Source organism: Nipponia nippon, unplaced genomic scaffold (genome assembly GCF_047370975.1).
Source record: "Nipponia nippon isolate SJK-2023a ecotype South Korea unplaced genomic scaffold, ASM4737097v1 scaffold_9, whole genome shotgun sequence".
Lineage (NCBI taxonomy): Eukaryota > Metazoa > Chordata > Aves > Pelecaniformes > Threskiornithidae > Nipponia > Nipponia nippon.
The window spans coordinates 34,217,642-34,240,712 of record NW_028262413.1 but is presented as its reverse complement, the minus strand read 5'-3'; the positions used below and the strand labels follow the sequence as shown (position 1 = coordinate 34,240,712).

The 23,071-nt window shown below is 42.7% G+C and overlaps 1 protein-coding gene across 1 annotated transcript in view; it reads right to left on the bottom strand.

The window, feature by feature from the left end:
• Positions 1 to 23,071, bottom strand: part of RFX7 (regulatory factor X7) — a 54,344-nt gene that overhangs the window by 17,620 nt on the left and 13,653 nt on the right. The window contains exons 2-4 of the mRNA XM_087744170.1: positions 13,189 to 13,222; positions 4,780 to 4,862; positions 3,825 to 3,947 (exon numbers count right to left, since the gene is read on the bottom strand). Coding sequence (XP_087600296.1) covers positions 3,825 to 3,947; positions 4,780 to 4,862; positions 13,189 to 13,222 — 240 coding nt within the window. The remainder of the gene's footprint in view (positions 1 to 3,824; positions 3,948 to 4,779; positions 4,863 to 13,188; positions 13,223 to 23,071) is intronic.

The window sequence follows — 23,071 nt, the reverse complement described above, 5'->3', positions numbered from 1 at the left end:
ACAAAACATACAGTTACACGGTCCCCTTGTATCCACACTGGCACCTCCTGCAAGCTTGTTATTTCTGAGCTATTATTATTATCACATAATTTCAGTTTTCAGACAGATCTTCCCATATGGCCCCTCCTCCTCCTGGCTCGGCCGAGAAGCCTCCATGTCCATCTGTGGTCTCTCATTGAGTTGACAACACATACCAGGAGTCTCTTCCCTGAAGCTCCTCTCTCTGCTACTTGCACTCTTGGCACATTGCTGAGCCCAGGAGCTGTTTTGCTTATTTGAAGGGTGGGTGGGAAACAGATGGGGGGAGGGAAGGTCTATGCGGACACAGGAATGACAATGGACACGCAGTTGCTTATGTTCCTTTGTACAGAGCTCCCCTACATGATAAGGAGAAAAGGCTTTTTTTTTTTTTTTTTTTTTTTTTTAAGATCTTCGAATTCAATGTACTCAAGACATAAAATACACTGGGACTGCACCTGAATTAAACCACAGAAAAGATTAACCAAAAAGCCAATGAAGACAGTCAGGCTATGCAGCCCAGCTTACATAGCTTCCTGGGCAGAAAAACCATTCTGAAGGGCAAATGATAAAGAATCTATTGCATGAAATGACACAAAGATCTCAAAGATCTTGGCTTATCCAATCCAGCAAAACAACTGGTCTCTAAAAATGGGTTAGAGTGAAGAACCTTAGGAAGACGTAGGCTCTCATTAAGTTGATGAACAATGCTGGCACAGAAATGAGTCCTAAAAATCAGGTAGGATGGAAAGCAGATGTCTGAAAACCATCAGAGAAATGAAATTGCAGGTCAGACTCCTAAGAGTAGCAGCAGAGGCGGGAAACAACTGCTTTAGATGGAGTTTGATCGGCTTTTAAAAGGAATATAGAGGTAGTTGCTTATGATAGAGGACTGGACTTTACAACAAAACAGGCCCCATCCTGTTCCTATCAGGGAGTTTTATATAAAAGTGATATCAAACACGATTAGCATGTATCTTGTGTCTTTTAACAGACATGGTATTCCTAGACCTACTGCCCTCTTCTGTGCTAGCTTCTGAATATTATTCTTCTAACGTGTTGGTTAACATCCTTAACACTTAGCGCACGTAATCTATGCATCGGGTGGCATCAAGTGGCCCAGCAGCCAGTAAAACAAAGATTAATGATTTACAGACTAAAGGGAAGAGATACGGGCTGACTCAAAAGACCTCCTGACCTATATTAAGCATATCAAGTGAATCTTCAGGGCACCAAGCTTAAATATGAATGACTTACTTTCCTTGCATCACTGTAGTAGAAGCAAGATAAGAGGACTCAAGTGTTTACTGAAGGCTCAACAAATCATTTCATGGGCAAATAGGGATTTTGTCTGCATAAGTACCGCAGGACTGCACTTAAGACTCGAAATCATAATTCTCTAAACTCAGCCAAATCTACACCTGGCTGCCTCCAGAAGGGCGTTTACTAATAGGGAGAAGATAGCCAAGTAAAACTGACTTACAAGAAAACACAGAAAGGCTTTGATGGGAAGCAGCATCTATTCTCTGCAGGCTAGATAACGTGTTAGGCAGCTCCCCATGAGTCCTCATATTTTCCAGACCGTATTCCCCCATAACTCCCAGAGGAAGCTGGCGGAAGAACCGTGTGCCCAACAGAAACACAGCTTCTTACAGCCCAATGTATTCTGTCAGTGCAAGTGGCATCACAGCATCAACAAGAGAGGTGAACTATCTCCCATCTACCTCCTTTCTGAAATTCAGCTGCAAGCTCTCAACCTTCCCAAGTGCTGCTGCCTTATATTATGGCGCATTTTTCATGTATTTTATTCCTTTCAAAAGGGAGATGAATCCATTCACTTTTATCCAGTTAGAGACATGAATTCACAATTAAATAGAAGAGTAAGAAAACAGAAAGAAGAGTCACTATGTTGAACAAGCTCAGCAAGAAGGCTACTGAAACATGGAGGAGCTGGAAACACTATCAACGCTTGCCAATGGTGGACTTGTGTGGAGTGCAAGCTTCCATCTTTTCCTCTTCATAGAAAAAAAACAAAACCAAACACATGAAAGGTGATGCAGAAGCCCAGTAGTTTTGCAAGATTTATTTTGACCAAAATTTACAGCAGGAATTGAGATGCTGGCACGATGCAGCACTCTTCTGAAGCCTTATAACTTTGATTTATACGTGCAGAGTGCATAAGCTTGCTCACTGCGAGCTCATGCAACATCATCTTTGCACATAGAGGAAAGACATGGTAACTTGTTAATATGGCAGAAGTGAGTTTTGAGAGGTCTTAACACCCCTAGGTAAAGAAAAATGACTTATCAAAACTCTCTTATCTATTTATATGCTTGTTCCCCACCTCCCACTCCAAGACTACTCTTTGGTGTGCAAGAATAACTCATGAAAATATTCAAAGAAACTGAATGTTTTAAAAACAGAACAGATGCTTTCAAAGGAGAACAGATTCCAAACATTTGATATTTTCCTGAATATTTGCTTACCACCCTTATTTTGTTAGGAAAAAAAATACAATACACAAATACTTGATGCAGCTACATACAAAAGCCATCCAAATTTCACACTCCACAATCTGTAGATGATGATTTTTCTGGGCATCTGCAGCTTGGCACAGCATGGAAGCCAAGCAGATTTGTTGCTGAAGCAGGCCATAAATTATTTAATAAGAAATATATTTAAGAATAACGCTTCCATCTCTCTCCCGCACAGCAGCTGCCGCTGTTGCTGTGTCTGCGCGAGCGGCTGCTGCTCGGGGATTGGCCACCCCGGCACGTCTGTGCCATTGGCTATATTTCCAGGCTGCGTCACCACTCCAGTCAATAGCGAGATTTCAGAAATAGGTGTGTGCATGTTTATCAACCCCAGGCAAGCGAATGCCATCATGTTTCAGCTCAGTCAGAGTAAAAAACTTGACCAGAGCTAAGTAAAAGGAGGTATTCGTAGAAGGCAACCCTGCAATAACAATTACTAAGGGCTGAATCCTGTAGGCACTTAGGAGGTGAAGGGACTCAGCTCGCTGCAAATTACTGTAATCGTTCAGATTATGGAAATATTCATACTAGATCATAAATCTGTTACTCATCTTCAGGCAACTGGGCTGAGGATGATTTCTCCTCCCCGCCCCCCCAGCCCCGTGGGGAATGTTCTGTAAATGAATTCAAATCCAACTTCCGTCAGACAGCTCCCTCTCCCTCGCTTCTAATCACTTTCTCGTTACATGGTAGCTTTGAGACTTGACAACCCAGACTCACAGTGGCCTTGGTTACTGGTTTCATACATATTCAAATATATTGTGCCTCTCTAGAAATCAGGTTTGCTGCAGGAAGGTCCAATATTTATGCATTATTCTGGAAAGAAAGGTATGATGGGCTAGATCTTAGGTGCAAAATAGCTGCATTTCCAGGAGGAACATCCTTGTTAAGGCAGTCATATATGTATGTATATACAAGCAGACCAAAACGTACTGTAAGATAGTAACTGGTGCTTTTTACCTGTGCCGCTCTGTCCACAAAACAAAACCAATATTCATACAGATATTTACTTGTTAAGAAATACTTGTACCTTTCCTTCAGCATATGTAATGTGCAATTTAAACATCACAGTCTTATCTTTAGTGGCAGAAATAATGAATACAGTTTGCCTTACTGTAGCTAGTACGTTCTCAGGTACTTCAGTACATAAGGCCTTGTTCTGCTATATGCCCTTGTACATGTACATCAGTGGAGTACCTGTAGAAGCCAGTGTCACAGAACTATCTACGCTCACTAAAGCCATATGTATGGATCCAGTTTGGGAGCACTCACTTGTATTCATCATAAACCTCCTGCTTGGGAAGGGATGTCTCAGGGTGCTCTTCCAAGGTGTTCCGTATCCATGAGAAGGCGTGCATCTGCTGGGCACGGCTGGACGACATGGAGATCTGATCGCTAGTGAAAGAAGAAGCAGTGCCGATGAAGACTTCGCTCCATAGCTCCTCCTCAGTTACAAGACTTAATAATTCTCTGCCTACACAGGTGGAGAGACACCAGAGACAACGAGGGCCAGTACCTCACACATTTAGCTATTCCTTAAGGCGTGACCAGCAGTTATCTCCCTCTTTCATCTACAATTTAACAGAGACTCCACACTCCAGTTCTTAACTGATATACAGCTGCGAGTAGACAGCGATGGGTGAGAGCTCACCTACTTCCCCTCTTAAGTTTATTGTTCCTTACTGACCACCTCTAAGGTTTTGCCCACTCAGTTTGCCAGCTGCCCTTTGGAAACACCCAACTCTCCCAGCAGTTGCTCAGAGTGCTTCCCGTAGGCACCTGTCTGCCTATAATCATCCTACTGGGAACATAGACTAATTTTGTGATGTTGTGATCTGCCAGTTGGTTTTCTAGACCTTCCTTTAGTCAAACAAATGTTACCAGAAATACCAGTACTTCCTTCTTTCCCCCACCATCACATTTATGTTGCTGTATTATCACTTCCTACATAAAAAGCAAAGGAACGATCACACGTAAGCTGCAAAACACTTTCTCTGATGACTCTTGCATTTTAGGAGGTTTATATTTACAAGCTATTCATGCACTAACGATTCAGAAGTTAAAAAAAAAAACAAACTTCAGTAAAAGAAGAGTCCTTAACGTTTAATAAAGGCTGCCTCTGCTACCAAACACGTCATGCGAGTGGCTCCTCAGGAGGTAAGTGCCACAGGAAGTAAAGTAACTTTTCAGGACTAGCTGCTCACATTTACACGCTCAACACACATACCTTTTGTCTCCGTTGTTGGGACCCGAAGGCAGCTGAAGGTAGAGGTAGAGTTTCTCTAGGTCTGTAAACTTCTCAACTTCTTGCTAGATAACAAAAGTGTTTTGGTTAAAAATAAAAAGGGTGGGGAGAGGCAGCGGGAGAAAAGGGAAACAATAAGAGTTGAGCTTGACAGCTACAAACTGTCATCTGACAGTGTATTCCTAAATAATACAATTTTAAACAAGACAATATTTACTTATGTGAAAGAATGTGACCGTGAGCTCTCTGGGACTAGAAACGTGATTTTCTATTTTATTTGCACACCATCACACATTAGAAAGCGCTGGTCACCATTACAAAATTCACATGCAACAAAAGCAGAATCTAGAAAAATGTGAATAACAGACCGCTTCTGTAACCAGACGTGCAACATGAAAACTTTATCTTCTCAGAGCACACATGAAGCACCTCTGAAAACGCAGCATTAACAAATAGCTATGCTGTAACAATGCAGGATGCCAGACCTGATCCTGTGATCCACTATATATTAACAGTTAAGCATCACAGACTTCAATGAAGACATTTTAAAATCTATCTATATACATATGTATTTTTTTGTTTCCTTTGGAAATGAGAGTTATTGAACAGGTACTGAAGACAAGTGATTCAGTTAACATGAATCTCAGTGATGCCGGACTCCTCCTCCAGAGGATACCAGCTGAGGATCAGATACACGGAGGAGTTTTACCTGATGTATGTAAACAGTGATTGCTACATTGCTAGCTTTTAGAATCATAGAATCGTTTAGGTTGGAAAAAACCTCTAAGATCATCAAGTCCAACTGTTTTGGTCACCTGAAACCAGCTACACGGACTTAGAAACACTAGGAAAATCAGTTGTGGTAATGTGCTCAGGCCTGCTCGGCAGCAGTGGGAGTAAAGCCATGCAACAATGAGCAAATGGGTTCTCCTTCCGGAAGGTGCTGCAGAAGCAATGCATGAGGTGGTGCACCATCAGTACAGAGTCAAAGACTCCCATGATCCCTTTTTAAGTCAGAATACAGCTTTTGGATTACAGTTAATTCTCTGTTCCTTTACTGGTGTCTTACTGCCAATGTAACCTTTTCCAAAAGGAAGAGAAAAGAGAGCGGGACCGACAGGTAGTGAGACCTGGCTGTTTACTTCAGCAATGAGCAGAATAGAGAGCGGGGAAACTAAAAACCTAAACTTCACTTCAAATCGGGGCTCCCTACCCGCCCCAGTCATGTCCAGATCCACCTCGCTTCAGCTGGCACCAAATTAACAGCAGTACTTGAGAGAGGTGAGCTCCCACTTCCCCTCCGCTGGCTTTGCGCCCAACGCCCAGGTCCCGTCCCTGAGCCCAGGCGCTGGGCGAGGACCGGTGGGACACGCTGCCCGGGGAAGGGCGCTGGGAGAGCACGGGAGCTCGCTAATCCCCGCTGTCTAAACCCACCGCAAAACTGCTCCGCAGAACTGGGCCTCCAGTGATGCGACAGATGCTCTCAGAGCCAAGAGAAACACTTCCAGCAGCAGCCAGGTAACAGACACTGGATTTGTTGCTTTTATAAGCTGCAGCAAACCACAACATTTGGTTTGTTTTTGGTTTTTTTTTTCCTCTGACAAACTCCTGAAATTTGCTGACACCAATTTCTGTGTGGCTCTACAGCAGCTTACACAGCAGTGGTGCTCAGACCACCAAATATCCAGAGAGGTATTTCTTAATGGGTGCATTTTGTCAAATTCTCTGTTCTTCCTTTCCTGCATAAATCACACCATGTGGACTGGTGGGTTTTCCTTTAACAAACCCATTATTGAAAAGATCAACATTCTTCCAAGAAAGAGTTTACAGAAAATTAATCATTCATTTATGAAAAGATAGAAATTTAACAACAGCAAGAAAATTTGCACTTGTTTATTAGACTTCCTTTTCTTCAAGGAACTTAGCTGCTTTTTGTTTTAAACAGCAAATGCCAAAGCAGCACACTGAAGGACACGGTTCGGGTGAGATTACCTTGCATGGTAGACACTAAGCCATGTGACAAAAGCATCCCAGGCAAAACAAAACAAAAAAACTCCCAATGACTCTAACACTGAGGTGGAAGACAACCTTTCACTTCCAAATCTAATGTGCCAGGGTGCAACATAAAAGGCAGGGTTTTAGAAGAAACAGTAAACCTTCATCAAAAAGTACTGAAGTAGTCTCAGTGCCCGCTGCAGTTGAAGCAACTTCTGCTGTGTCCTGGCAGAAGGAAGGGGCTGTGTGGAAGGGCCCTGCCTGAGCCGTGGAGGCTCTGCTACACAGGCCCCATCCGTCAAGCCCCTTAATTAAAAAACAAGAAAACAACAACAAAAAAACCCAAAACCCAACCCCAACGATACATGTGTAGAGAAAAAATTTGACTGGGATTATGTTAGCAGAGCCTTTTCCAAAGGATGCAAGCAAACTAGAGACTCTCTCGTCAGCAAGCCTGCATCCCTAGAGCTGAGGCAGCTGAGGATTATAGCTTTCTCACATCCTCAGCAGAAGCAGCCGGACAGTGATGTTATCTCCCTGTTTTCACCCAAACCCCACTCCTCTCCATGCCTGGCCCCAGGCAGCACTTTCTGCACAACTCCTCCAGCTTCCAGCGATGGCTGCGGGGAAGCCCTGGGCAGGCAGGACCTCTTCCAAACAGGAAAGTTAACAGGCAGCCAGGAGTCCCAGGCAGTTCACAGAGGTAATCCTACCTGGATGACAATTAGATAAACCCAAGCTTATTAGATGAGACTGAATCTATTTAGAGAAAATCATCTTAAAACTGAAGAAGTGGCAGGAAAGGGATGGAGTGTGGCAGTCAGTGCAAGAAGATTCAGGAAACATCGTGTTTTGTTTAGTTTAAAAATTTGTTGAACTTTATGTTTTGTTTAGGGTGTTTTCTCTAAACATTTCTAAAACTCTCAAACCTTTGTTTACAACCACGGTAAGTACAATCTCTTCTTCCACCTCAGCTGACATCCACCAGTTCTCAGAGCTAAAGGTCTGGTGAATTCAGTAATAACTCTGTTACTGCAACTGTTCCAAGTATCAAAACTTTCAGATTTCTTAATGCAATCAGAAAATTTGGGGAAGCGGAGGAACATTTCAGCTGGCCTACTGACTACTGACCAAGAAGAAAAAGATGCATTTATACCAAGTTTTTCTTTGTGCTAAGTTGGATGCGTATGGAAATGAGTAAAAATAAACAAGAACACAAAATATACTATAAATTTTCTCCACCACCACCCCCCAAATAGGTCAATAGTGTGGAAAAAAAATAGGTCAATAGAGTGGAAAAGAGTCACAGCATCAAAAGGAAGACTGCGATGCTGGCATCATCTTGGACAAATTCCCCTTTGCATAGCCCGTTAAAGCTTATGCTACAGCAGTTTTAAAACCCATACAGAATGTAAAATGTCTGGGCAATCCTTTTCTGCTACTTAAAAGGTTCCAAGTAAAAATTTTGCTTGAAGTTTCCTGACCTTGATTGATGGGTTCTACCAAATCAGATGAAGACTGTCTGATTCTCTGAAGGCTATTTATAAGCCATATTTCTTGAAGCTCTATTAGAAAAAAACGCATAAGCATGCTTGCAGGACTGAGGTGTAAAACCATCACAAAGCACCACCTCTGTTACTCTTGGTTTTCACACACTATATTTATCTCCTGTAATTAGAACCACATTAAATAAAGAAAGATTCAGTGAAGATGGGGAGCAAGCAGTGTTCATACTTATTTTCACAACATGGCTTCAACTACTCAAAATATCTGAGTGAACTTGTATTCTGAGACAGAAGAACTAAGGACAAAGAATTAGAAACCTCCAGTCACAGCTAAGCAAAGACTTTTAGTAACAAAAAGGAGTAGAAATCTCTCATATTTTTGTTTTGACAGTTACCAAATATAGATAGTTCACTAAAGAAATGCACAAAACATGTAGCAAACAAATTAAACCAGAGATCCATTTATATTTGCATCATCAGTGGCCACATAGATCTGCTCCAAATGAATCTGTCCTTTTGCTGCCTAAGACAGACACAGAACAAGGATCTCTTAGGAAGAGAAGCAACTTCCTTTTTCATTCTAACAGGCATTTTGATTGAGCAAATAAACAGCTGTGAAATAAACCAGGATGGCCAAAATGTTTCGTTTGGTTGGGTTTTTTTGTTTTGGTTTGGTTTTTTTAAATGAAAATAGCAGGTTTTGGCATCTGGTTCCATTCTGAGAGACACTAGCTAGACACTGAAACTTTTCACAGCACAAGAGACAAAGATCAGTTCAACACAGAATGTGGTTAAGGACTTAATCTGTGTTACAAGAAACATGAGTTTATTCATGGTCCTGCTTGAACCAGAGAGCCTAGAGATTTGAACACGAGTCTCCAGAATCACAGAATATCATTTAAGGTTTCCTGACCTTGGTGGATTGATTCTCTCTATCTGGTTTTCTCTGACTGCTGATCTACTGTCAGACCACAAATGTTAGTGAAGTTCCATCCAAAAGTTGTCAAAAGGGGTTACCAGGGAAAAACTTCAGGAAACGTGCTTTTTCTGGATTGTTTTGAAGAAGAAAATATTTAGTCAGGCCAAACTTTAAATAAGGCAGAGGAAGACTATACTAAGGAACAATTAGCAGAGTTACATCTTCTCTAATGAACACAGTGAAAAACGGCATTAAAATTCAAACTATTTCCTATTTCCACAATGAAGGCAGAATTACAGGTTATTTCTGTCCTCGAGTTCTGGTGAAGAGGAGCTGAAGGCCAGGGGCATTGCTGCAAGCTTTTTGCAAGACTACTATTTTAGAGAGCACGGATGGATCTTAATATTTCTTTCCACATTTTGAGTATTTATAGATAACTATACTCTAATTGAAGTAAAAAAGGCTATGCCAGTGGCAATGTTAACTTGCACCTACTGGCAGACTGGTTCTAAAACTTGTCATACTTCAGCAGAACAAACATCTATTATTTAACAACCAGACTAAGAATAGCAAAGTAGTCAAGCAATCATCTCCCCACTTTGTGAATAGAGAAACAAGAAGCAAAGGTTAAATAATTTGCTCAAGGTCAGATGGTCTGTTGGAAATACAATCAAGACAGAAAATAGCTAATACTTGAAACAGAACCTATTATTCTAAAAAGCTGCTAATAAATACATTTGATATGCTTTATCTGAACAGAAGCATATTTCAGGTGCTAAATATTCCAAACAAGCCCTAAAAACACACGGCAGCATTGTACTGACAGTGTCCAAGCACAGCTGCCAAAGCTTCATAGAGCTTCTGCCTGTCTCCTGTAGGGCCAAAAAGTGACAAGCTACCACCTTCTCCACAGCAGGACCGAGACACATCGCTTCCACGGATCTTACACACAGCTGCTGCCCACACTGTAACTGCTCCAGCCCTCAGCAGCTTTGGTTTTCATGGCCATCGATCCAGCACTCTCTCACCAGCACTGACCTCTTCTCAGAGGACTAAGGAAAGAAACCTTTACCTTCTTGCTGAGCGATTATATGGAGCATACCATTTTAAACATCAGGTTCAAGAGTTCACTTAGTACGTGGCAAAAATATAACAAGTGAAGTCATAAGAGAATCTACTGCTAGACATGTTTACTACAGTTAAAAAGATGTTATAATGAATTTTTAATGGATGTTTACAACACAATTCTTGCTAATTATCTTTTTTGGATTGCACAGCATACAATGATTTTCTTATGATCTTCCAGAAACTGACAGTATGTCAGAATATAAGTGGTGCGATATAACAAGTAAAAGGCAGATAACTTTGGTCTCTTGTACGAGTAATTGCAGTCCTAGTGCCCTTATACTAGCCGTTTTCTGTAGTCCTCTGCTGCTAGCTACCTCCACAACAAAGACCATTGCCATCACCTCTGTTTCTTCTTCCTATTTCCCTCTTTCTTGCTAGCCTGTGTTGAACGAGGCAGTCTAATTGCTAAAGAGCATTTGTGTGTGGCTCTGCGCACTGCGGCTGTGACTGGTGCTACCAAACACAAATGGCAACAGGCATAGCCTGATTTTTCTCTACTGGTGTTTTTTCTTTTAAGATTGCTAGCAAACTGATCAAGTTTAAATGCTTTAAGGTATCATCAGCACCTCCCAATATAACTGAAAGCTAGTCGCGAATCTCCTCCTTACAGTAAGAAAGGAGACAAGGGACAGACACTGTCCCTTTATGCTTCATGCGACTGATTCAAAGGGCCTGAAAAGGTTTCTCTCTGAACCAAACATGTAAGAACATGCACTTAAAGGAAATGTTCTGACCTGCCCATAAGCTTAGAGTCAGACTCTCTGCAGGCAGCTAATACCCCAGTCACAGGACCGCTCTGACAAACCCATCCATACACATTCCACCAAAGAGGCAACCTGCTCATCTGCCTTCTGCAGGAGAAAACTGGACAGGCCTGCAAGGAAGCTCCAAACAAGTTATTTAGAGCTATATAGTCACGGCCTTTTAGTGTAACATACCGTCTTGCAGCTCACAGCTTTCCAAAAGCATGTAAAAATGCAGAAAACATTTTGCTTAACTTTTATTTCCTGAAACTATTTTTATCTTGGATTTTTCTTTTTTAAACTACCTGAACACCATTAGATCTACCTTTGCTAACCTAGAGTGGCCTTTCCACTGTTGACAGGACTCCTCTGAACTCATCAGCAGGACAGACAAGGAGGCATCTGGAACAGAAAATTAGACTATCAGGACACTGCTGCTCTGTTCCAAGTCAAGCTATGGAGACTGCTTTGCATCCAAGAGCACTGTTCAGAAAAATAGCTTGTCCATCCAATGGATGAGACCTACACAAATGAATGGGCTCATACAAACTGACAATCCCTACCTCAGTACCCTAGGTCCACAAACCTGCAGAATTTAATGCAAGAATAGTCCTAGTGTAATTCTATTTTCTTAAAATGGATTTCCAAGAAGCAGACAACTGGTTAACCTCCTACTTATTTACTCCCTCCCCGATGCTACTTAGAAACACTTAACCCACTTCCCATTTTTCACCACAGAAATGTCTGGTGTTAAAAGTTTTACAAGTGCAATTTTGCCCTTTTGCCACTGAAGACTCACATACAAAAAAATTAAGATCTTAAGACACCTGCTTTGTGTCCACAAATATCAACTAGGAATAAAGTGGACAAAAATGACACTTTGCATCGCTATTTAAGTTGGATGCATCCAAGAATTTTTAAGCATAGGCAAAATTGGGTCCAAAGTTTGTTTGCAATACAACAATACAGCTTACTTTAAACCTCTTACCACAATAAATTTAGACAACATTTTAAGGAAAGATATTTCAGTGCCATCTGAATTAGCCTTTGATAATTTGACTTTAAGGAGTATTCTTATTTAGCTCAGCCATACAGCTGAACAGATTCTATTTGATAGTATCCAGATGGTTGTCTATGTCATCTTTTTATCTTACCCCCTGGTACTTCTGGATGAAATGCTGAGGGTAGAAAGTCAGAATAAGCAGTCCCTTCCAGTCCTAAGATTTATGAACTCAGACTCTGATTTAAAGAAACTTGCAACCTGCTCGCTATTAAAAACAAACAAATAAAACCTCTTTCTGAGTTAGTGCTACGTATTTGCTTCCCAGAAATAATCTCGTATCACTGTCTAGATCCTGTTATTTTAATGCACAAAGGAAGATGACGTTTATGCATTTCAAGGGCTTTCCTTCTTCAAAAAATGACATTATCTCTCTGTCCTAAGTAGTACAGCGGAGCTAACAGGACCTGTAGCGTTGCACATTTCTGGGAAGGTATCTAAGATGGTGTGCAACTTCTAAAGTTAGCAAGATTTAATAAAACAAACCAAAAAAATCTAATAATTATGACACCTGCAAGATTTTCAGACCAGAACATTAGTCTGCCATGTTTTATGCAAACATGCAGTTCAATCAAGTTCCTCCTTAAAATGTAGTACCACCCACAAATTAACTGTTTCAAGGAAACAACAACAAAAGCAATAATCATTGTCATTAAAGGCCTAAAGAGCAATGGAATTTGAAGGCACAGTTAGCTTCTTGCATACTCTGGTCTGTGCCATACATAACCTTGCATTTAATAAAATCATGTTTACAAAAGCAGTAAGTCACCTTTCTGTGCTGTATCTATACTGACAGTTCTACAACTGGCAATCATAGCCACTTGCTGCTGGCAATGAGAGGTCAATACTTCCGCGGAAAACAAACGCTAAACCCACATCATGTATTTTTTTGGCAATGAGAACTAATTTTGATCACGTTTAGTGGTAGTACCTTAAAGCACTGCTAAGGAAAGGCGTCATAATAGCTGTCAGTCTCCAGAGCCATCTATTTCGGTCTTGCAGTTTATTAAATATTAAAAAGCATTCTGGAGTTGTACTTACCAAAATGCAGTCCACTTTAGATTGTACAGTTTTGCTAGACGTGAGGGAAGAAAGAGAGAATAGAAACCTTGAATTAATCTAAATAGCAATGACAAAAATATTACATATTAAAATTTCTATCACTGTACTACAGGCTTAATCTCCTGCTATGAAATATCCTGCTACTCTATGGAAGAATACTCATCCAGCTATTTTTTTGTAGAAAGTCACCCCAAATTTAACTGTTTGTTAGAATTCTTGCAGTTTTGCTCTTTTATATAAAAACTGTATTTTTTTTTTTAATGAAATATCATTGCAACTGGGAGCTATTACCCCAAGTTGCAAAATAGCCAGGACGGATGTCACTACTTTTATTGTAAGCTCTTCCACAATTCAGATGCATTTTACTTGTTCATCTGTAAACACAATTAACACTCCCCTCTCCCCACGCTTCAGGAAATCCCACTACTTCAAGGCGTTTATTTCTAGGTTTCCAAAGAGCTGCTACGAAGCAGACAATTGGCACCCCACTGGCAACTGAGGAGTTTTCCATGTTAGTCTCGCTACCTCCCAGTTGGCTTATTAAGACGACATTGGGTGGGGACTGAATTAAAGTATGCTGTAAATGACCTCAGTACATGTGCCAAGGAGTGCAAACAGTATGGAACTTATTATACTTCATATAAACACACCCATAAGCAGCTTTTGTGTTTCTTAAGGGTGCTGTATTTCGCATGCTTGGTGTGACTGCAGTAGTTGAAGGCATTTTATCATTACTCTGAAGAGGAGCAGGAGTTTTAACATGCAAAAACCAATAGTCTTTACTGCTGGACACCTACTGAACAACCACTGAACAACCGTTTTCGGAGTTCAGGGAGCTATTCTTTTCCTAGTAGAATAAAACATAATTCAGTCTCCTGTTAACACAACAAAACATCTCGTTTCCAGTTATTTTACTTTTGTACAGGTGCTACCACATACAAAGAAAAACCAAGTAAGGTATCTGATGGATATACTAAAATGATAAGTAAGAAACAAGCAAAACAAACGGCTCTAGTGTCTGGTGGTGATAGGAACCAAAGCTACTGAACAAGCATCTACTGTTGCATCAGATCCTCAAAGAGCATCTTGTAACGTTACAACACCTCGTTTTGAAACCAGACGGTCTAAAAATCTGTTCTGCAGGAGCTGCTAATACTGATGCCCCTTCCCATACAAGAACTGCATACACTATAGTGACAGAATACAATAAAAAATTTCAACAGGTAAAAATATATGACAAGTCCACTGAAATAGATACATCAGCAGACATCCACTTCAGCTGACTTTGTGTAGAAGACGACAATCAGATGGGTGGACACTCGGGAACACCAAGGTGGGAGTAAAGCAGAGCCGTTGGGGATTTGTGAGAACAGGGAATGCTAAGGATGGTAAAATGGCAGCTTTTCCTTGCCTTAGGGAAGACACTCGCATCTACCGTAGCAACTTCAGAAGGGAACTCAAATGTCATCTCACTCTTCAAAAAACCACCGTCTTACTAGAAAAGTCAAAGGACACCAAGCATGGAAACCTGCTGCTGCTGCTAAGAGTTATCATCGCGTCTGACCCAAAGCTGACCAAAGTCATGCTGAAACAAGACAGCTGCTCCAGCAGCACTTCTTTCACCCTGGACTCCACCTCGCCCCACTGCCTCCTGCCCCTAGCAGGGTCCCACAATCCCTGTGCTGCTACAGATCCACAGCCTCTCCTGCAAAGCCCCGCTCATGGCAGCGGGCAACAGGGCTCAGGCATATATGCCCATTTTTGTACCTAAACCTTTTCTATGGCTTCACATAATAGCTTAATGCAGAAAAAGAGCATGGAGGATAAGGGGATACAGGGTACGGGCAGATCAAACTTAGTCCAAATACAGCCTCTACTCTACAGACTTGCAGACGACATCGTGTGCTAGGCTTTTCAGAAGAACGTGCTTCAGCCAGCACGGTTTCCCGTCCTGCTACGTTCTGCCAAACTGTGCATAAGCACGCCCGCTTACATTAATATTTTTTTCTTGCAAAGAAAAAGAGGCAAGTTGCCAGGAGGCAGCTGGGCAGGAGATCCCTAGAGCTGTCCTTTTATCTCCAAATATCAGTCTGAGACAGTAAATGTAAACTCTCTAATTTAGTTCAGGCTTTTCTAGTTGTGACCTCTGCTCCCACAGCACCGATCAACAGTGTCAAGAAGCTGCAGCAGAAGAGCAATAATAAGGCCAACAAATACACTTTCTCTATGTTTCCTTTTCATCAACTGGTGGCACAAAAAGGATAGTCAAGTTCATGTCCTCCAATCTGCAAGCAGATTTTGTGACGTTTTAAAAGGCAAAGGTTCTACGGCTTCAGCAGGGATAAGCGTGATGTCTATTTTAACAGCAATTTTTTTCATCTCCTGCTCCATGCTCCCTAGTATACTGGGAGGGCATCACTAAAATCTGTTAGTGGTAATGTAAGGCTTCTTTCATCCTAACCAGAGCACAGGCTAACGTGGCCTGATTCTATAAAGCCTGTGCCTAATGACATAAATGCTTCTTATTTACCTTGCAGTGGAGCTGATCCATGTCAAAGCCAAGCAACGGCAACCCTGAGGAACCAGCCCTTTGACTGGGAAGGTGCTGGGACAGTGACCTTCTCCTGGTCCTGAGCACCGCACAGAAAATCTCCATCTGGCGACACTGCAGGACCCATCTCCATCGAATCAGGAGACAAAAGGACAAGTGACAAAGGTGGGAAAGGAACGGCCATCTCGGGTACAATGTATTTGCCGTTTTTGTTTATTTCACCCCACTTCTTCCTTCACTAACAGGAGAGATGTGTTTTGAAAGCTGAAATTTGGTGTACAAATAAATAAGTCCGCTTCTGTCTCTGTCAAATGCATCCCTTACCTAATTACTACTGTAATTACAGTAACTGCAACCAGCAATCCCAAGAGCAAGGCTGAATCAGGCCCTACACCCAGCCGTTTCTAACGTTTGGAGGCTGCTACCCACATGCTTTGCTACACGTCTAGAACAGCTGCAGGAGAGCAGCGGGAGTGATAGATGTTCTCGCTAATGAAAAGAACTGTTTGAATCTATTAGGGACCTGAGCCCATTGGAAAACTAAACTTAGAAACCGTACCATAAGCCAACAACCAGCGTTGCTCCTCCTGGAGAGCTGCTCCTGGGGGCTGCTGCGACTCACCCCCACCTAGAAGCACAGCTGACGTTACTCTCTTTCATAGCTCTTCATGCTGACAGTGTCCCTGAAGTTAAACTAGTTCACTTATTTGATCTAAAACTTGATTCTGCTACTTCAAGCAGTTTCACCCAGGACAAGAAGGTGCCTTTCCTGATTCTGGGGGTAGCTGTCTCTTACGAGTGGTAACAAAGGTGGCTGCTTTTACAGCTGCCTTGGATTCACCAGCTTGCACCAGATACTGACCCACTGCAAGAACCTGGGAGCATAAAACGATATATCAAAACTTTGCCCCCCCCCCCCCCCCCCCAATCAATGACACTATCATAACCAACAATGAAACTTTTGCTGGGTGGGTATCACCCTGCAGACTGTTTGAAAGTTAAGGCACACTGAGTGACTCACAAGGGACGTAGTCCTGTTCTACTGTCTACAGCAATGCTCCTCAAAAACGGCAACTCTGCCCCAAACACCACCAGTCTGGATCAACCTGCTCGCCTCTGAAGAACTACCATCAGCCACTCAAAAACAAGAGCCCAGCTTCTACTAGTTAATAAAACAGCAGAGAAAAGGGTGTTTCTTAGACTGTGGTTTAGAGAAGCGTAGCAGGGTGGCTCCTTGCAAAAGCTGCTGTGCTTCATGGAGACCCCCAGTCCTATATCCTCCCAGGGAACACGCGTTGGCTGCTTTGGGTCTGCATCAGAAAATCTTACTGAAAAGCCTCCAGTCCATCTTAACAGCCTCAGCTTTTGACTCAGCCTTGAGGCCCAAGACCTTTGAGAGAATCTTGAAGCTAACTTTCGAAGGCTGCAGTAATTTAAGCTCCTAAATGCTGAAGCCACGTTGACAAACTCCTGAAAGTGTCTTGGGGAGGACGGGAAGGGGGGGAAGTCAGACTAAAGCATTTCCTCAAGCTGCTCTTCTATCTTATGCCAAAGTATGCATGTCTGCTTTCCCTGACCTATTTATGTATTTCTACTCAAACCAGCCCCATTTTAAGAGCCCTGACTTGGCATGGGCAGAATGAGGAGTGTGTTCTCTCCCCAGGTGTGCAACTGGGTTTGCTTTGCACTGAAGGAGAGATGGAGACAAAAAAGCAGGGGGAAAAGGCAAGGAGATGTAATTTTTTTCCAAGTGGCATAAAACCAGATGCTGCCAACCTTCCTCTAATTAAGCAATACTTTACTTTCAGGAATAGGTAGCTGAACTACGCTGAGCAACATGGGACTATCATATTACAAGAGGTGACAGAATTCAGTTGCTCTGAGCACACAGAGTATTTCCTTAATGCTGCAAATAGTAGAAGCCATACAACCACAAGGGATATGAGAAGCCTTATGCCTGTGAGACCAGAAAGAGGAAGGTGGTTGAGGAGGGGTAAAAGAAAGCCCCAGAACTTATTAGCTACTGCCTAGTTAACTCTAAGCCTTCTCAAAGCCTCTACAGCCACTGAAACTAACCCTTATCAGCTTTCCAACTACAGATCATTCACTCCCTATGAATGCTAGCAGCGTAACAAATACCGGGGGAGCACCTGCACAGCAAACACACTGTATGAACACCCATCCACTGAAGCACAACTCCTGTCCTGGGACACGCTGTGCAAAGGAGGATGCTGGCGAAGGGGCTCCCGGTTGTGTCCCCAGCAGGACTGGGACAGCAGCACCTCCAGGACACTGCACTTCTGCTCAGGCAGGGGACCTCCCAGCCCCAAAAGTCACATGGGACACGGCTCTCGTCATTCCGGCACTAGCAGTGGATTCAATCCTCAAATGGAGGAAGATGTCAATAACAGCAACCAGTCCAGTTCAGCAAAATCCGGGGGACAACTGGAGCCACAATTTATTGTGCAAAATATTGTAATAGTTTGACTAGGTGGCCAAACCCAGGAAGCCCGGAGTGATTTTTTTTTTTTTTCACTAGAAGTTTCATACCATCAGTGAAGTTGCCACAGCTACTCTGTATCCCCTTCGGCCCAAGACTAAATATTTGCATAAACTGGAACACCCTCCCAAAAACCGCCTCTGTAGCTGTGTTTCGTGTTCTTGGTACCTTTTGGACAGCCTAAGGAAAACATTATTTCTGCCAAACCCTAATGCAATTTATGAAAAGGAACCACTTTCTATCACTGCTAATAGCTGTGCCATACATCACGACGACAGGGTATGACTCCTGACCGGACAGCAAGCGCTCCCCACCACAGGGCTCCCAGTTTCCAGTACTCGTGCATTATGCTACATTATTACCCAACACACAGGACGCAGTAAGAAAAGTTGCAACTAGAAAGGAAAACCCCAGTGCATAGTTACTTATCATCAGCACTGGTAACTAGTTACCATCTCCGACAGTAAACCACCTACCCTCTCAGACAATTAACAGAGACAGAGGAGGTTTATAAAGTTCTAAAATAAGCTGTCTTTGGAGAAGGGGAAAAAACAAAACCACCAACAAAAAAAAAAAACCCTAAGTTTTTTCTTCTGACAGTTCAGCCCAAGACCAGCAACAACTCGGCACAGCTCCGGCAGAGGAACAGGAGCAGGGGCTGTTCAGGGCCACGGGAAACCCTCCCACCTGCTCGCTCCTAGCCCATGTGCACGACCCTAACGCTGCATGGTGACACACTGCTGCCTCAATATTTTTACTCAGATACCCGAAAACAAGCCTTCCGTAGGAGAAGGATACCCAAGGCAGTAGTTAGAGCTGTCTGCCAAGGAAGAATTATTTTGGACACATGGCCTTTTAAAAATTACTCAGCTCTGAAAAGCCTCCATTTCCCACTGCATCAGTCATTCCCCCATACAATCTCGGAAGGTTGTTTGTCAAACTGTAACAACAGGGTCTATGGGTAGTCTTGAAAGGCTGCTTCTATGGGGAGCAATACCACGCGAGCAGCATTTGCCAGGCCTGCGTCTCCCAGGCACAGGAGGTATTTGGGTGCTGATAGCACCCAGGAGCTCTTTTTCCTGCGCAGTGTCCTGCTGCCTCTCTGCCTCGTGCAAAACCACAGTTAGCTCCTGAGGAAAGCAAGTTAGGCTCCACTACCAAATACCAACAGCGACAGTTTTGGCAAAGTCATCTTTCTAAAAGCCATGTTAAAATAGAGAGGGTCATTATTAAACTGACCACAGATCCTTTTGGAAAGATTCGATATCTCTTCCCCAACCCTGTCAACATCAGGCGACATTGAAAAAAAAAAATATCTATTTACTCTGCATGCTGTGAGGAACCACTCAATAAAAGGATTACCAACCCTATTACAGTAAGTGGTACTATCAGAAAGGTACTATTATCACATCCTTACCACGACAAGCACTGTGTCCCAGCGGTGCCTGCACGATTCAGTCCTTAATTCTTAATCTTACTGAATTAATGCTTCTCTTTCTTAGACTAACAGCTCTAAATATATCTTTATATAACCTTCCATTCAGAAGCACAAAGAAATGTTAAACTGGAGCCAAGGATCATCTAAGGAGAAAATTATGAAACAGCCGCCTATGTGTGCTGCTACTCAATTAACATCTTAACATATGCCATGTTACATTGTCTGGCTTGGCTCACGTTGATAAAGAAGTAAAATGGCTGTAAAAGCATTTCAATTAAATATTTAGAAAGCAGAGCTGCAAAAGGTTGAAATACGTTTGAATTAGTGAAATAATGACGACGATATATACTGCTCAGCTAATGGAGTAAGAGCTTTTGCTAGCACAGGTTTCCGAGAAAGGAAAGCACACCCAAGCCGGGCACGTCCGCAAGCCAACCCTGGCACCCCAGAGCGCAGGACTCCCCTCCCATCCGCACCTCTCACCCTCTGGCATGCCGGAGCCAAAAATCAGGTGGCTTCTGATGCCACCTAGGGGCTCTCTCCCTGCCTGCACTTCTCTCTGCCCTGGGGATAATTCAATGTCATGCCTTAGAGACAAGGCACTTGAACCTAGCACAAACACAAGCAAAACATTTCATATGAGACAAATTAAATCTTCCAGTATTCAAATGCAGATATATTCTTACTCCAGATAAAAGCTACAGGGACCATAACTCCATCTTGGAAGCACATGAAGTATTATTTCCCTACAGCATAAAAATAGCCACAAAGTTGTGTCCACTGGAAATGCAGAAAAGTGTCCAACTCTCAGGCCTCAAAGAGCAAACAAAGCAAGCATTCACCAGTTTGTAAATATTGGCTCTTTCAGCTTGACGGCAGACTCCCCCTCAATCCAAGTCAAACCACTCTTCTCAGCAAAATAAGGAAGCAACAAGCACAGCAAGCTGATAAAACTGCAACAAGGGCGAGCTGCAACCATTTCATCTTCCCTGTAACCTAAGCTACCTCCTTCCACTCGCTGAAGAGAATAAGCCAGACCAGTTTTCCATCAGACACAAGAAGGAGCAATGCTGCATCACAGTGCTGAAAAAGGTAGTAGTTCAGCATGCCACAACATTTTAAGTTAGCACAGGTTAAAATTGGTCAAACGCATGACTTCAACACTTGTTACTAAAATAAAAGCAATTAAAATATTTCATATAGGATAAAAATTTAATCCCTTCACCATTTCTGACACTATGATGATTTTATGAGTATTAAATAATGCCAACTATACAAACAGCTGAACAAAGAAGGAAGATAAGGCTGCTAATGGAACACCCAAGTCTCAAATGCAGCCCATTGTAATGAATTACCAAGAAATAATGAGCCAGCAGACATCAGAATACCTACGCCTGAAATTTAGGTCTATAAACGTCTCCTTTAGCTCTCTGAAGAAATCTAGCTATATTCAATGCTAAAGGTTTGTTCCACAATTCTTAAAATAACTGGGAAGAACTTGCGACAACCACACGCTGCCAGGTGCTCTATTCCAGCAACAAGACAGTCATTTAAGTTCCTGGGGCTTTTTTACATTTATTTAAATACAGTATTTTGCCACAAGTTACTTTAATGAACTCTTAGAATAAACAAAGAAAATGCTTTTACACAGCTCTCACCCTGGTTCTTTCAGCATTGCCCTGAAATAAAATCAGTGCATATTGTCACACTCAGGGAGGACTCTCTATTCCAAGGATGCAATGCCCTCTGTACATTACGTGGGAAGATAATATGACTTCAGAGGAGCTGCATCCTATATTTATTACTAACAATCTACACGGGGCACTGCAGGGCGTTGTTCTGAGATCAGTCTGCAAAGATCAATTGCCTAGAAAGGCTAAATACAAAAAGCACAGGGTGATCTCAATAAAGCGACATGAAAAAAAGACTGCTCAAGTAGGAACTCAATCTAAAGTATGCCCCACTAAAAGCAGAAAGAATGGATACAGTCACCAGATAGGCAGGTTTGTGGCTAAACGGCAAATCATCCATCGCAACGGCTCATGTATTTCACAATGAAAACTTCTAGTTTTAAAACTAATTATGAAAAAACAAATCAATCTTTGGTTGCTTCTGCATTTTGTAGATAGGTAAGAGATCTGCTGTGGTATTTTCAGCCATGGTCAGCAGAAGCCTAATCACATTATTACTTAAGGCTACTGTTTCTAAGGGGTCTGAACTGGAGATGCTATAAAGCACAATGAAATTTTTCTCAAGCCTTTGTCCCACATGGCTCTAAGAAAGGACACCTAGTGAAACTAAAGGGGTGACACTTCTCAGCAGCACTTAAAAAAAAAAACAAAAACCACACAAAGAAAAAAACAGGAAAAAAAAAGCAGACCTACAAAACACACGTGCACAGAATCGTTTCAATTCCATGCCTGCAGTGCCAACAAGACGAGGAGGAGGAAGGCAGCGCCTTGCTGTGCATCGCAGCCTGCCACAGGGCACAGACCTGGTCCTCCACTGCCTTTCCCTTGAGAAACAGTGGGTACAGACGGCTGACAGCAAAGTGAAACAATACTCATACTCACGAGAAAATAGGAATGATTTTACACTCTGCTTACGTTTAATACACACCCATAAATGTACAAATATGCATAGGGCTATGTTTATTGTACATAGTTACACAAAGCTCGGCTGAATCCAGTATAAAAGCTTCCAGTGTTAGCAGCTCTACAGCAATGCTTTCCTGCCATACGCATTTCCCAACACTGGTGCAGGTGCCCGGATGGCAGATTTAAGCCTGCTGATAAAAGGCGTGTTTCTTTTTCTTTACTTCTCGTTATTTCCTTCAACATTTCCATGACTCACATCTATCCTAGTTACTCTCTGTTAACAAACAGGTTTGCTACTGGTTGTACCTCTTTGTTACCCTATTCTTTTGGTACCCAGGGAGGTATCATCTGGTTAGCAGTGCCATAACCCAGTCCTATCCAAGCTCTTTTGTGGCTTTACCCTGAGTGAACGCCAGGCTGTGGAGCAGACCAGACCCTCCTGCGCTGCCAAGCCCAGCACTGAGCCCCACACACTGGTCAAGCCCCACCAAGCCAAGCCAGCACTCAGACATCCCACGCAGCCGTCCCCTCTCCAAACCCTGCAGGGTCAACAGCTGCAGGTGTCCCGTTGTCAGCCTGGAAAGGAACCCCAGCCTTCACACCATGCTACCATCTCAGTGCTACCTGGGACCTGACACACGCAAGGAAGCAGAGAAGCATTCTGAGGGCTGCAGTGGGGCTGGTTAGTCCTTTGCAGACACTGCACCGGGGAGGTTCAGCTTAACCCACGGGGCTTCCCTGACACACGCTTTGTCCCTCCTCCATGCCACAGACAT